Source organism: Triturus cristatus, chromosome 12 (genome assembly GCF_964204655.1).
Source record: "Triturus cristatus chromosome 12, aTriCri1.1, whole genome shotgun sequence".
Taxonomy (NCBI): Eukaryota; Metazoa; Chordata; class Amphibia; order Caudata; family Salamandridae; genus Triturus; species Triturus cristatus.
Window position 1 is genome coordinate 7,542,979 of NC_140595.1, and position 15,231 is coordinate 7,558,209.

A 15,231-nucleotide genomic window follows, 5' to 3' on the forward strand; every position below is an offset into this window, starting at 1 on the left:
CGCCACATTTCTTTAGAGCACAATTCAAAAATTATTTATTTGTACAGGCTTACATCCACAGATTGCCTGCGGTTGCAACAAATCTTCCTGCTGTATTCCTAAAACCCTGCATGAAAAAATGGACCTTGACTTAAACTTTACATTTTTCCCTCCCATATTTATTTTGAGTGTCCCTTCTCCCTTCTACATAACTCTTATATATACTAGAATACTCTCAATCACATGGCTTTCTAAATCTCTCTTTCTTTAAAACCATATCCCTGCAACCTAACCCTATCTATTCATTCCATCCCCACGTGCTTGTCACGTACCCCTCTCTAATCACCCCTAAGTGATTAGTGTATCACAAAGAAACAGGAGTAAATGCACGTATGGTTTGACAGCACAAGACTGATCTCCATAATCAGTAGATTGACCAGTAACTTTAGGTCTGGGGAGTGTGCTCTTCTCGCAGTAAAGCGCTTCAACACCTCATCTGTGGAAGTAAGCGCTGTATAAATGCAATACAGCTACCTGCATGCATTTATGAGTGACCTGGGGCAATGCGATGGGGCTGCGTGTTTGAGGTTTTTGTAAGAGGGGTTCACTCTAAAGAAAGCCACTTCCCTTTCTTATATGCAGACGTCTCCTTTTATTTGAGTCCTTGGGGAGTAGGAGTGCCGCCCACTTCCGTAAATCAGACAGTGCTACGATCATGTGACGAATGTGAATGTTTATTTAGAAAGACTTTAACAAACCTTACAATATAATACAGAGCTCATAGTCCAAGCACTTTTACACACACACACACAAAGGCAGTACATATCTTGTGTTCTTTGTGGCACTCCTGCTCCTCGTGTCCTTGCATCGCTAGTACAGAAAATCAAAACAGAATTAATTAAAGAAACAAAAATACCTTCATTGTGTTGCCCTCAAAGACGGATGTGCCTAGCTTGCTGGGGAGTTGAATACATCCGCACTGCGGCTGGCTACCGTCTCTGGCCCACTGTTTCCAGAGCAAGCACCACTGACCTAACTGCCTTTCCGGCAGAACAGGTGGCTTCAGCAAAAGCACCCCACAATATACGCTGGTAATGGGGGCTACCTGGAGGTGTGTGGTCTTTTCATGTGACTGGATAAGAGTGAAGTCACCCAGGCGGGCGGCAGGGGTGCTGGAAGGGTTTTGTTTAGTGAGGTTTTGCCTTCTTTTAGAGCTGGAAAACCTTGAGGTGTGTGGTTGTGTGACTTATAAATAGGTAAGAGCGAGGTCGCCCAGGAGGTAGGCAGTGGTGCTGGAAGAGTTTTGTGTAACAAGGGGTGTGTGTACTAGTTTCAGAGATGGAAGTGACAGAGCTTTGAGCTCTGGTGTTCCAAGGTTAAGCTGGAGGAAAGTGTCGTGAGATGCGGGTTACCTTCAGCCCGTCTGGTGTTGAGTTGAGAGATTATTTTGGAGATGAAAATCATTTGAAATTGTGAGCATAGTAAGTAAAGGCAGATGGTGTGTGCGTTGATGAGGCAGACTGTGCTGTGATGCAGGGGGTGTGCATGCGATGCCTGGGAAGACTTTTAGACTTGCATTTTTAGACCACATTATGAGGTAAGGGTTTGATCTGGTACCTCATCAAAGCCATGCAGCGAGGTGGTCTAGGGCACTGCTGCAGGTTGTGGAGATTCTCTGGGAGAGCTGGAACCAGCAGTAACTGGGGTCAACACACATTCTGGACTGTTCTATGAAGGCCACATATATAGAAGGCTGATGGGAGGTTAAAAACTTGTCAGAGGCATGTGGTGAAAGTTGTGCCTTCTGTGTAAGCCACCAGTCCTGTCCAGTACCAAACCTTGTGCCGGAGAGAACAGGAGGAGTGATTTAGAATAGAATATGATACAGATTATTGGTACAGAAAGAATACAAGACCAGAAGGGTGGCAGCGTTCAAGGCAAAGGGGACCCTTTAGAACCAGCTTGCGTTTCCTCTGTGGAGTATGCAAACTTAATTCATAGACCCATTAAGGGCAGTATTAGTACAGCACTTCTACCCTGGCCCACACAGGCACCACCTGGGCAACACAAACTGAAATTTTGAGAGGAGATGCACTGCAGAGAGAGCAAGCTGCTTGTAAAACCATTACTGCAGCAGCGCAAGGTTCCTTTATACACACACACGGCAACCATACTTACTTACAACTTACATTCAGTGCAACATGGACTGCGGTGTTCAGTTCCTTAGGAAACAGAACAGGGAAACACAGGCGGCAGAAGTGTGGAGTTCTGTGCCTAAGGCTGATAATCTCAGCTGCAGCAGTCTTTCCTAACACATTGGCAGTACTTGGGCACTTGCCAGTACAAGGCTCCTGTACACAGAGGTGGCTGGCAGTAGTGCCTATTTTGTCTCTTGCTCTGTTACAAGCTTCACTCACATACAAGTGCGGCATGGACAATGTTGGTGCAAGCCTGTGCATCAAAGTTAAGGAATAGACCATAACAGTGCAGATGTCTCTCACCGATGAAAAAGAGCAGGCTTTGTTTTACATTTTCATTGTGGCGTCACTTGAGTCGGAGAGTAGCTACTGCATCATCACTGTACAAAGTTCTTTACCTGCGGCATTTTTGGAGGTGATTTAGTTTAATTTCATCCAGCTGGTGTACCTGGACTCGGAACTGCAAGAAGCACCTCCAGTGCAGTGCCGCATCTCTCCCTATGTACCACCCCCCCCCCCCCCCCCTCCCCAGGTACAGCAGTGCAAGTCATACTTAAAATAAAAATAAAAATGCTCCAGCTCCGGGATAAAGTGCAGCGAGTTGGGCAGAACCATCCCATCATTGCTCACTTGTTCCATTAAGTTCCATTCAAAGAGTTCTTCTGAGCACGATCCATTTTGGTCTTCCTGTGTCAACTTTTTTTTCAGAAAGGTGTGTTGCTGACTTGTAGCAGCCCTGATCCGGCCAAGAGCAGCTACAATCCTCGCAGCGAAGGTGCGAGACTAATGCCACTAACCGCTCACGCTCGCTGCATTTACAGGTTGAGATGCCCTGATGTGTCCGCACAGCAGACAACAAGAATCAGAAGATTGGCACAATGGGTTTTATGTCGGAGGGATTAACCTGAGGCATTTGAAGCGCTGCTTCTGAATCATGTCTGTTATCCATCAGTCACACTTCCTTTCAGGTTGGTACATGTTTAGAAGGGAGACCATGGTTAGATCCACAATCTAGGTGGACTGACTGACTGGCTGCCTGCTCACAGCTGAGCTCATGCCCATTTTTCCATTCCATGGGCAAACAGTCGGCAGCTTGTGACCGGATGCCTGTTGGCCTTCTCCTAGAACGATATTTGACTGGTTTGTGTTGTGTTCTGCGAGTCATCTCTCTGGAGCCCTGCCTGGCTCCACGCCCGAGTGTCTCAGTTTGCATACGGGGTTGTCTCGTCCTCTGTTTTTGTCAGGTGCCGAGTGCTTGAGATGTCAGGATCGGAGTGACCTATGCTGCAGGGCCGGCTCAGCTGTCCCTCACTGCTGTCATCCCCATACAGAGCATCGTCCGTACTTGTTTCACTCTCCTGTTTCATCAATTGGCTCCTCTGTACCTGAGTAGATGTAGCCCCCTCAACTTGAGACCGTCCTCCAGAGATACCGTCGTCTTCCAGCTCGGAGTCGGAGTCCACCGACTGCTCCCCGGATTCAGTGGAGCCCAATGAATGCTCTGGAGAAGAATGAACAGTGGTCAGTTCCCAGTAAACCCCAGCTCTAAGGAGCTTTGCCGTTCAGATCAGCCTCACTTACCTCTGAATGTCTCCCGGTGGTAATCCGTGTCCAGCGTCTCCTCCTCCGGGGTCACTTGCAACGGGGTACCCCCACTGCTAAGCCCGTCTGCTCCCTGCATATGCGTAGCCTCCTGGAAGAACGCAGCAAACTGCATTAGCTCTTGTCCCACCTGTCCCCCAGGTCCAAGTCAAATAAGAGTCTATTCTTTTTTCAATGTATTTTTTTTAAACAAGGGCAAGCTTTCCTTCTCTATAGGCGGTTACCTTCCATTTTTCATTTATGTCCCAGCTTTTTTTCTAAATAAGTCCAGTTTCCCTTTACCATTAAAGGTACAACTTTTCTGATCAAGATACATGCTTTTTATTTAGAACAACTTCTTTTCATACCCAAGGAACATATTTGCTTTTCCTATTTAAGGGCTTTCTCTGTATTTTTATTTTTATTCTATTTGCTATATAAGCACGTTAAGCACCTGAATGCTGAGCTCGGTTGGGTCTTGGCTAACGTGTATGTGCAGTCCTTCGAGGTGACCCTCCCGATGTGAGCTTGTGTGTTGTCCGTTCTGCATCTGCAGTGGACACATGAGCACCTAGGAGTAGCACATGTATTTTCACCACTGATTGTCTTCTGTGGCTTGTGGGATCTCAGGCCGGAGAATGGCGAGTTTTGTTTTCACTGCAAGCTATGAATGCCCAGGGAAATTGATTGTAAATTTGAGGGCTGTGTCCATGCAAAATGTTTGTGCGAACCATCATCTATATAATGTGGCATGGGTTCGGCCCTTGTGGATCAAAGTTAAACTTCCCTGTGCAAGGCCTAATTGCTCTAGAGAGAGGTGCATTTAAAGTTGTGGGTGGCCAGTGACCCTAAATACCAGTCCGACTGGTCAAGACTGTGTGTAGACTTGATGCCCCCTGTCTTGTGGGTGCCCCACTCAAAAGCCTTGAGCCTAACCTGCATGTTCTGAAGTACATGCCCTCCAGAAGGCCTTTGCATTAGGTGACCTTTACATCTCCCACCCAATAATTCTGCAGTACCTTTACCAGTTGTATCCCCAGTTACACCCTAACCTCTTGGAATCGGCTCCCCAGTTCAACGCGGATAGTTCGTATGGTAGGTTTACAGCGAAAGCGCCTCAAACTCTTGAGTTGTCCGACCTTTTAACCACAGTTCGATAAAGAAAACTAGGTCAGAAGACTGGTGCATCGAGGCAAACATTGAGATCCCTCAAAGGATGGTGAGAGCCCCTGAAGACCCTCTGCTCTTTTCCACTTCACACCCTGGATAACTTTGGCTGTAGTTCCATGTCGAGTATATAGAGATCTAGCTTGGTTCAAGAAGGTACATATTCATTTTAACTGTCTTACTCCACTTACCTTTATATTCATTTTAAGAACTGTATAACTCAGTGGAAATTGAGTTTGATGTAGGCTATTTCCAATTTCCTGTTTCTAGGCCACCACAACCTACAAAACTTTAAAAAAAAAAAAAAAAAAAAAAAGGTGCCCTATTCTGATCTCAACGGTGAATGGCAGAAGAGTACACCACATGTGAATCTACTGCACTACATGCTACAAACCATGAGTTACAGGTGATTAACATTTTCCTTCCAAACATTGCTAGGCTATATGCTTAGAAGGAAGATCGTTGGTATCCTCTTGCATCTAGGTCACCAGTGGTAAATGGCTCCCTCCTTGGATATGGCACCCTCCTTGGATACGGCACCCTATACGGCCCCCTCCATGGATACGGCCCCCTCCTTGGATACGGCCCCCTCCTTGGATACTGCCCCCTCCTTGGATGTTGCCTAGTAACCTCTGATCGTCTAAAGACCCAAAGTATGTTCCTAGGAGTATTATCTTAACATGCCAGGGCAATCTGCGCAAAAATCTTTATGCATAGGCGGCCTTTGTTCCCCTGTATCTTTAGCCCTGTTTTATCCAACCAAGTGCGCTGCACCCTCGACTAGTGGGGCAACTCCCAGGTCTTCTCTCCTTCCTTGACTTGTTTTCTCCCAATGTGCTGGACCCTCTGGCTCTGATTGTTGGTCCATTTGACCCAGTGTCTGTTGCTCTTACCTTTTCAAAGAAGACTGGGTAAAAGATAATGAGGGCTTCCACGATGCGTGCTTGGTGGGGGTAGTCCACCAGTGAGGACAGTGAGATGGTGGCCTGTGTGGGCCTCGGGCGCATTAATGTCGGACCGAAGACGATTCCCAGGTTGCTTGGCGTCATTTTGTTGTCCTGCTCCAGTTGTGCAATTCTAGTTGGTAAAAAGAAATGATTGACTTTGGTTAATACCTTGTTCAATTGAAAATCCTTCAGTGAACTCTGGGCTTCTGTGGAAAATGCCTTAAATGTGCAATCATTAGCAGTGTCTGAGCTGGAAAGGTACCCGTCTTCAGCATAGATTTCTATATTCTAGTCTGCTACGCCTCCCTTGAATGCTGCCTTAACAATCACTTGAAAGCTAACTGCTCTTGTTTTTTGTACCTTGCTTGACTGTTTTCAGTGAAACGTGACTCCTGTGCTGGAGTCTGTGAGCATCCCTGTCCTCACAAATAGGACGCCGTCTTTGGTGAACTTCCTGCTCCTTAAGCTTCTTTCTGCTGTCGGCTGCACCTCCCAGCAGTGCTGCTTACTACCCAAGCCCTGTGTTCTTGGGAGCTTCTTTATTCTCCCAGACCTGCCTCCCCCAAGACTGAGCCTATTTTGCCAGTAGTTTGTTACTATGGTTGTGTTCTCCATGCGGTTGTGCTTTGTGTACATCTCCAGTATAAAGGTAATTACTGCAGTTGAGGACTTCACCCAGTATTCTATTTCCAAGCCTAACAGAAACCCCTTTCGTGCTGCTCTCAGGAGCGCCCGCTAAATGCTTGTTCTGCTTTGTCCATCCCCATCCTTGCAGGGCCTTCTTAATTATGCTTTTGCAGCATCAATCTGTACCAGATTAGCATACATCTAGAAGAGATTAACATGACGATCTGCAGAGCCCTGCCTTCTATGATTTTCAGATTTGCATGTTTTTCTACAAAATCAAACTTGTGTGTCTGAACCCAGATGCTCCAGTGACTGGGGCGATAAACTCACATGCCCCTCTTCGCTTCACATTCTTTCAATTTTTTCCTGCTCTGTTGAGACCGCTGCATAAGATTTCTAAGAAGGATAGGACAGTCTCCAATTACCGGCACAATCTCCAAATTTAATGTGAACTGTCCCAACCCACCAGGCACATTTAGTGTTTCAAGGCAAGGACCCAGGACAAAGGACACGCAGGCTGTCACGTCCACCGTATGTTGAAGACAACCCGCAAGGGAACCAATGTTATATGTGGGTCCATTCCATGCACTATGTCCTAGATGAGCATTGTTAATCTTGGAGGACACAAATACACATATATATTCCTTGAAGGTATAAATGTGTCATCGTGAGTCCATCTGGATGGCTTAAAGATTAATTTCTGATAGTTCTAACCAAAGAGTCCTCATCTTGGAATATTCCACAGGCTTCGGACTCGATCCGTAAAATCTTGAGCTGTACTGGTATGTGGCATCTGACAGCTCCGTGTCTATGACATCCATATTGGAAGTGGCATGCTTAGTGTGCATCTAGGCGCCACCGTGGCGTGCTTACATCAGTTCGTCTATCTCCGCACCAGCTGTGAAGAATCCGGAGAGCTCCCTCAGCCCTTTTTTTTTTTTTTTCTACCACTTTTTAAAATTTTTTTGTCAATCTTATTTTAGCTATGCTAGGGACATGTCTCCCAACAAATCCACGGGGTTTAAATTGTGTGAGGAATGTCACAGACCGATGTCTGTCTCTGCCCCATTCTTGGTTTGCCTGTGGCATCTGGGGTCGAGGCACAACCCCAAGTCCTGCTCTGCCTGCAAGTCCATGAATCCAAAGGCGATTGAAGTTCCTGGTGGTGCAACAAACCAAGTTTCTGCACTGATCGCGGCCCCTCTCCCTAGAGAGATCTTTGGGCCATACTTGCATTCGTTACCGCAGACTTGTCATCCCACTCCAAGTCCACAAAGTTGGATAAGTCAAAAAAGCACAAGAAGTTGAAGCATTTTTTGGCTTCCCCTAGCAAACGCTGTGCTTCTAGGCCCCCCCCCCCGCATTCCACCCACAAAGCCAGTCACCGGGTATGCTGCATGCTTCCCTAGGTTTCCTGGAGTTAAAGCGACCCCATTCCAACTTGAGGAGTTTTAAGACACCATGCACTCCATCTTTGTCTGCGGCTTCCCTATGACACACTTTTGGGCTCCACAGGGCTGAAATGTGCCCCTCTGGTTTACTCTCTGCGGGTTCTCCCAACCTTCCTCTCCTAGCATCCATTCGCCAAGAGCCTCAGGGTGCAGACCTCGACATCGAAAATCAACCTGAGTTGCCTTCCACTGCACAGGGAGAGGCTGGACACCTTTAGGAGGCGGCACTTCTCTTCCACCAGGATGGCATTGCGGTCCGTAAACATCGTCTCTCTCTTGGGATGATGGTCCCATGCCTTGTGGGATCCGGTTGTGCCGTTGGTGCCCGAAGATTGCCAAGCTATCCTGAACCAGGCATTAGTTGTTGGCCGGGGCTCAGAAAAGTTCACCATTCGATGTGGACAGGACACCAATGACTCACTAGGCAGGGCCATTGCCTTTACGGTGGCAATCCGCTGCCATACCTGGTTGAGATCCACTGGGCTTTTTCATCAGGGGATATCCAATCATCTCTGATCGACATAGCCTTTGACTGCACCTGTGTTTTCAGCGACAAAGCTTACACGGTGCTCGCGCACTTCAAGTGAAGCCAGGTTACCGCCAGATCCCTGGCCTTTTCGTTGGGCTTCCAGGAATAGTCCTTTCACTCCTTCCATTGCCACGGTCAGGGCTTTCATGGGGGTTTGCATTATCAGCTTTACCCCACAGCCCAGCAAGCTTCCCAATTCTTTCGTGGCTGAAGATGCAGATCCCATAAAGGACGCAGAGCTCACTCCAGCCCCCAGCCCCTCGGGCTGCCACAGACTCCAAGCCTGTTTAGGGGCCTTTCAACGCAGCACTCCCATCCCGTTGACTGGCGGATCAGGCACCACCTGCTCCAATGGCAAGCCATATCCTCTGACAGGTTTGTGCTTCAAATTGTACGGAGGAGTTATGCCCTGCCATTCCTGAAAACCCCACCACCTTTGCCACCATTCCCTTAAGCTGATAAAGGACCATCTCGTCTTTCTCCGACAGGAAGCGCAAACTGCTGGCAAAGGGAGCCATCAAGAGGGTGCCAGCATCAGACGCAAGACAGGGTTATTCCTGCTAATTTCTGGTGCTGAAAAAGTTCAAAGGCCTCCGCCTTATACTAGATCTCAGCCCTCGCAACTCCTTCCTATAGAAAGAGAGGTTCAAAATGCACACCTTGGTTCAGGTCATCTCTGCCCTGAACCCTGGAGACTGGCTGGTAGCGTTGGACTTGCAGGACGCATATTTCTGCATTCCTATCCTACAGGCCCACAGGCGTTACTTGTGGTTCACTGTAGTCCACAAGTATTTACACTTCGCTGTACTCCCCTTTAGCTTCTCCAGTGCCCTTTGTGTGTCCACGAACGTGATGGCGGTGACTGCGCACATCAGCGAAGATCAGGGGTCCCAGTCTTCACCTACCTCGACGACTGGCTGTTGAAGGTGGTCTCGCCCCAGGCAGTCGCCACCCACCTCAAGACTACGGCAGACCTCCTGCATTCACTTGGGAGCACTTTACATGCCGAAGTCACAACTGACGACTCCTCAGACACTCCCTTTCAGTGGTGCCATCCTGGACACTGCAGTTCCATGCCTATCCTCCGGAGCGGACAGTCTAGGACATTTGGGCTATGATCCCGATGTTTCATCCTCAGTCTTGGATTTGGGTGAGACTAACTCAGGCTCCTGGGTGTGATGGCCTCCTGCATCCTGTTGTTTGCTTTTACTCTATTGCATATGCAGGCTTTGCGTTGGGATATGAAGTCACAGTAGGCACAACACCAGCAGAATCTTTCTGACCTGATCCAGATTTCGACCAAGACTGCAAAGATCTGCAATGTTGGTCGACTAACCGCGATTGAGGCAATGGCAACCACATTTCCTTTCCCCACCAGAAGTTGGTTTTGGTGACCAGTGCATCACTTCTTGGTTGGGACGGCCATCTGGGAGAGGTGGAGATCAGAGGACTGGTTTTCGGCAGAATCTCAGCTCTACATCAGTGTTCTGAAGCTGAGCATTGAAAACCTTTCTCCCATCCATCGAGGGAAGGCTGGTTCAGGTGTTTACGAACAACACTACCGCCATGTGATATTGCAACAAACAGGGCGGAGTGGTGTTGGGACCATGTTCCTGGAGGATCTGGGTCTCAGGACATGGTTGCAGTGCCAGGACATCTTCCTGGTCGTGCAGCATCCAGCGGGATCTCTGAACGCCAAGGCAGACAAACTCAGCCATCGATGCCTTGCGGATCACAAGTGGTGACTACACCCGGTGGTAGCGCAAATTCTCTTCCAAGCATGGGAGAACCTTGGTTAGATCTTTTCACCACTGCCAAAAATGCGCAATATCATCTGTTCTGCGCGTAGGAGTTTCGAGTGCAGCTTTCGCTCGGAGACTCGTTCCACTTACTGTCATTCTGAACTCCTGTACACCTTTCGGCCGTTACCTCTCCTGCCTCAGGTTCTCAAGAAGATCAGGTCGAAGTCATACTGGTGGCTCCAGGCTGGACAAGGAGAGTTTGGTGTCTTGAACTCCTGACCATGAGCATTTGCCGTCCAATCAGGCTGCACCTTTGGGTGGATTGCCTGTTGCAGCAACAGGGTGGGGTTCTGCACCCCAACCTGTGCACGCTCCACTGTCCAGCGTGGAGATTGAGAAGCAACAGGTGAGTGCTTTTCACCTTCCTCCTGAGATTTGTGCTGTCATTTTGGCAGCCAGATGTCCCTCACCCAAAAATGTATGCACCTGCCAATGGGACAAATGGGACAAATGTGTTGCTTGGTGCTATTCCCATAGTGTTAATGCTTTGTCTGCCTCCTTGTTCAGTAGTGCTGTTGTTTGGGCTGTCATTGGCCCGGCAATGCCTTGCCATGAGCACTGTTGAAGTTTACCTTTCCAGCATTTCTGCTTTCTTGCAGTTGCTGTCTTAGCCCTCACTGTTCAAGTCACCTGTTGCGACGTGTTTCCTTAAGGTCTTGCAACTCCTTTTGTTATACCCCAATGGTACCTTAGTTTGGTTCTGCCATTCCTCATTTGTTCCCCATCAAGGCCATGTATAGTTGTCCTCTGCAACTAGTGACCTATAAGACAGTACTCCTGGTGGCCGTTACATCAGCCAGGAGTGTCAGTGAGCTTCAGGCTCTTTTGGTTGCATCTCCATACACCAGCCTTTATGCTAAAAGTGGTGACTCCCTTCGACGTCGGCCAATGCATTATGCTTACTGACTTTTTTTCCTCCACCTCATTCTTCAAAGAAAGAGGAGAGACTCCATTGCTTGGAGCCTAAGGGAGCTTTGTCTTTTTACTTCCATCATGCCAAAGACCACCTGGTAGACCATCAGCTTTTCATTGGGTTCGCTGGAGCAAAGAAAAGCCAGGCAGTGCAGAAATGAACCATCTCTTGATGGATTGTACTCTGCTGCGCACTAGCTAAAATGCAGCGTCCTGAGGGCTTGCAGGCCCATACCAGTAGGGCCCAGGCCGCTACTCCTGCATTAGCACGTGGGGGCGTACCTGTCATGGACATCTGCCAAGCTGCCACGTCGGCATCACTCTACTCGTTGATAAAGCACTACTGCTTGGACAGTCAGGTCTGTCGAGCAAGGCGTTTAGCACGTTTGGTCCTCCAGGTCTTTCTGGTTTGATCATGTTCACCGACTCACCTCCGGGGAGGTATTGCTTGGTTATTTATTCTAAGGTGACGAATCTTCGGTTAGACGTCTCGCTCAGAATAACAAGGTTCGAGGCATATGAGCTGCAGATTACACACTATACATAGATCGGCATCTGGTGTTGGGCCCAGATGTGTGCACTTGTTTTTGTCCTGGAAAGTCTTTGGAAGTCGCGAGATACGTGACTCTTCCTTAGGATGCTAGTGCGCATGGGCATCGGCTCCATCCTCAGATTTTTTCCGCCATCAGGGTTGGGATGTGTTTCTCGCGCTCCAGTTGGGAACCATTACCGATTCCATTTCGACGCGCAATCCTTCACTCTCTCTACCGAAAAAGAAACCGTCCTCCTCCTCCGTGTCGACCGCTGCTTCCTCCTCGAAGCCCTCAACACCGAAAAGAACAAGCACCGACTCGCCGGCACCGACAAAACACTCGGAGCTGACCAAGAAGCCACTCCCCAAGAGTTCGGACACCCTCTTCGGAGCCGAAAAAATCACTGGGACCCAAAAAACATTCAGAGACTGCAAAACATGGGTCCAAACCTAAAGACACTCCGGAGTCGATGCCTAAAAAGTCCTCGGAGCTTTTTCGACCAGATCCTGCTCCAAAAACTCTGGTTAAAGACCTTAAAACTGGTCATTTAACACTAAGCTCCAGAAAAAGATCACTGGACAAGCCTACACCTGCCCCTCCACCTAAAAAGACGGACATTGCCAAATCCCCTCTTAGAGTCCACTCTCCACCACCTCCTCCAACCCCTCCTCCCCCCTCCCCCATCACTTCACTCTCCTACACCGTCTCCTACACCAGTAGATGGTGATGACACCTCTGATGACACGGGGGGTGCGGACGATATGCCACTAGGGGATCCCAGCCCACCTGGTTCCCCTGACCCTTGGGATGACTATAATACACCTGATGTCCCAAATCTCCCGCAAGACGACATCTACCCCTCTAGGCTTTCCCCACCAGAGGACACCATGGGCTTTTATCACCTCGTACAACGACCTGCCCAGTACCAAGGGGTCGACCTACACACAGACCCCGTCGAGGAGGATTTCTTGTTGGACACTTTTGACACCACACAAAGGTCAACATCTACTTTACCCATGCGCAAAGTGGTTATTAAGCATGCTCCCGATATATTCAAAGATCCTGTTAGGGCTCGGGTCATAGAAAAGAAATTCAAAGCTGCCCCTACAGACCCAGCTTACATTAAGGGCCCTGTTCCATTAGACTCCATAGTGGTATCCAATGCCAGGAAGAGCGCGAGCTCTCATTCATCAGGTGACGCAGCCCCACCCGACAAAGAGTCTAAACTCTTGGACGCCTCTGGCAAGAGGACAGCCTCACAAGCAGCTAATATATGGCGCATCGCCAACACTCAGGCCCTGCTAGCCAGATATGATAGGGCACATTATGATGAATTAGAGTCCCTATTGCAACACCTCCCGGACAAATATAAAAACAAAGCCAACGACCTCTACAGGAGGGTAAACTAATCACCAATACCTCCATTCATTGCGCTCTAGATGTGGCAGATACCGCCTCCAGAGTTGTAAATACCAGTGTGCTTTTGCATAGGCACGCTTGGCTACGCATTTCAGTCTTTAAGCCTGAGGTACAAAGTTCGATCCTCAGCCAGCCATTCGACCAACAGCACCTCTTTGGCCCTGCTGTAGACTCCTCTCTGGAGAAAATGAAAAAGGACACAGACACAGCCAAGTCAATGGGAGCCTTGCAATCGCAAGCTCCCAGACGTTCTTTTCGTCGCTCCTCCTAAAGAGGCAACTCCAGAGGATACTCATCAGACAACCCTTCCACCTCTTACAAGGCTTCCACCCAGTCAACCTTCACCAGAGATTACCAAAGAGGAGGGTACAGAGGCAACAATAACCAGGGCAGAGGCAAGACTAACAACACCCGCTCTGCCTCCACCCCTACCCAATGACTTCCCTCTGCTTCCCCTGTACATTCCACTCCTGTCGGGGGGAAAACTACAACAGCTCCTTCCTGTCTGGACCAACATCACCACAGACAGGTGGGTGCGACAGATAGTTCAATCAGATTACTGTCTCAAACTCACCTCTACCCCCCCCAACATACCACCCAAACAGCATCCACTGTCACAAGAACATATGTCTTTGGTAAAGCAGGAGGTAATCTCCCTTCTACAAAAAAATGCAATAGAACTGGTTCCCCTGCGCCAACAAAACACGGGAGTATACTCCCTGTATTTTCTCATACCAGAGAAGGACGGCTCTTAAAGGCCTATTTTAGACCTCAGACCCCTTAACCTATTCATACACTTAGACCATTTCCACATGGTCACACTTCAACAGGTCCTTCCTCTTCTTTCACAAGGCGACTTCCTTGCTACCATAGATCTCAAGGACGCCTACTTCCATATTCCCATTCACGCAGCTCACAGGAAGCATCTCAGGTTTGTAGTGGACGGGCAGCACTATCAATTCAAAGTACTCCCATTCGGAGTCACAACAGCACCAAGGGTATTCACCAAGTGCCTAGCGCTAGTAGCAGCCCACTAAAGGAGACCGCACATTCACGTCTTCCCATACCTCGACGACTGGCTTATAAAAGCCTGCTCATACAACCAGTGTGTACACCACACTCACATGACTATTCAACTACTCCACGACCTGGGGTTCACAGTAAACCACGCCAAGTCTCATCTACAACCTCCCACACACAACAATACCTCGGTGCCACCATAGACACCTCAAAAGCGCTAGCCTATCCCACTCCAGCCAGGATAGCAAGCATGCAGGCTCTCCTGACAAATTTCAACCTCAACACTCCCTTCCAGCTCGAGTGTTCATTCAACTCATAGGGATGATGGCCTCTTGCATATTTATAGTGCCTCACGCAAGACTCCGGATGCGTCCGCTACAAGAGTGCTTAGCACGCCAATGGAACCAGTCTCAAGGTCAGCTGACACATTTGGTGTTGGTAAACGGTTGCAGTCATCGCTCTCTGCAGTGGTGGAACACCAAAAACCTTTCCAAAGGGCGACCGTTCCTAGAGCCAGTTCCCCAAATTGTCATGCCAGCGGACGCATCGCTCTCCGGGTGGGGAGCTCACCTATCACATCACACCATGCAGGGCAGATGGACACCTCAGCAAAAGTTACTCCACATCAACCACCTGGAGTTACTAGCCATATTCCTAGCCTTAAAAGTATTTCAAAAGCAAATATCAGGCAAAGCTGTCTTAGTCCGCACAGACAACATGACAGCCATGTACTACATACAGAAACAAGGCAGTGCACACTCTGCAGCTCTCTCAGCTAGCACAGAGCATATGAAGATGGGCTATACCACAGAATATATTTCTCCTAGCCCAACATGTTCCGGGAGTCCAAAACACCATCGCCGATCTGTTAAGTCGTCAAACACAACAGATCCACAAGTGGGAACTTCATCCGCAAGTTCTTCAGCCATTCTTTCAATTGTGGGGGAAACCACAGATAGACCTCTTCGCCACCCACGAAAACGCCACATGCCCAAACTTCGCCGCCAGATATCCACACCCATTGTCCAAAGGCAATGTGATATGGATGAACTGGTCAGGCAGATTT

At 48.7% G+C, this 15,231-nt stretch overlaps 1 protein-coding gene across 4 annotated transcripts in view; it reads right to left on the bottom strand.

Annotated features, from left to right (window-relative positions):
• Window positions 1-697: 697 nt before the first annotated feature.
• Window positions 698-15,231, bottom strand: part of ARHGAP45 (Rho GTPase activating protein 45) — a 296,938-nt gene continuing 282,404 nt past the window's right edge. For all 4 annotated transcript variants that reach the window (XM_085638862.1, XM_085638864.1, XM_085638863.1 and 1 more), the window contains 3 exons: window positions 5,819-6,002; window positions 3,759-3,870; window positions 698-3,678 (listed from right to left, as the gene is read on the bottom strand). In XM_085638862.1, the coding sequence (XP_085494988.1) occupies window positions 3,380-3,678; window positions 3,759-3,870; window positions 5,819-6,002 (595 nt within the window). In that variant the 3' untranslated portion in view covers window positions 698-3,379. The remainder of the gene's footprint in view (window positions 3,679-3,758; window positions 3,871-5,818; window positions 6,003-15,231) is intronic.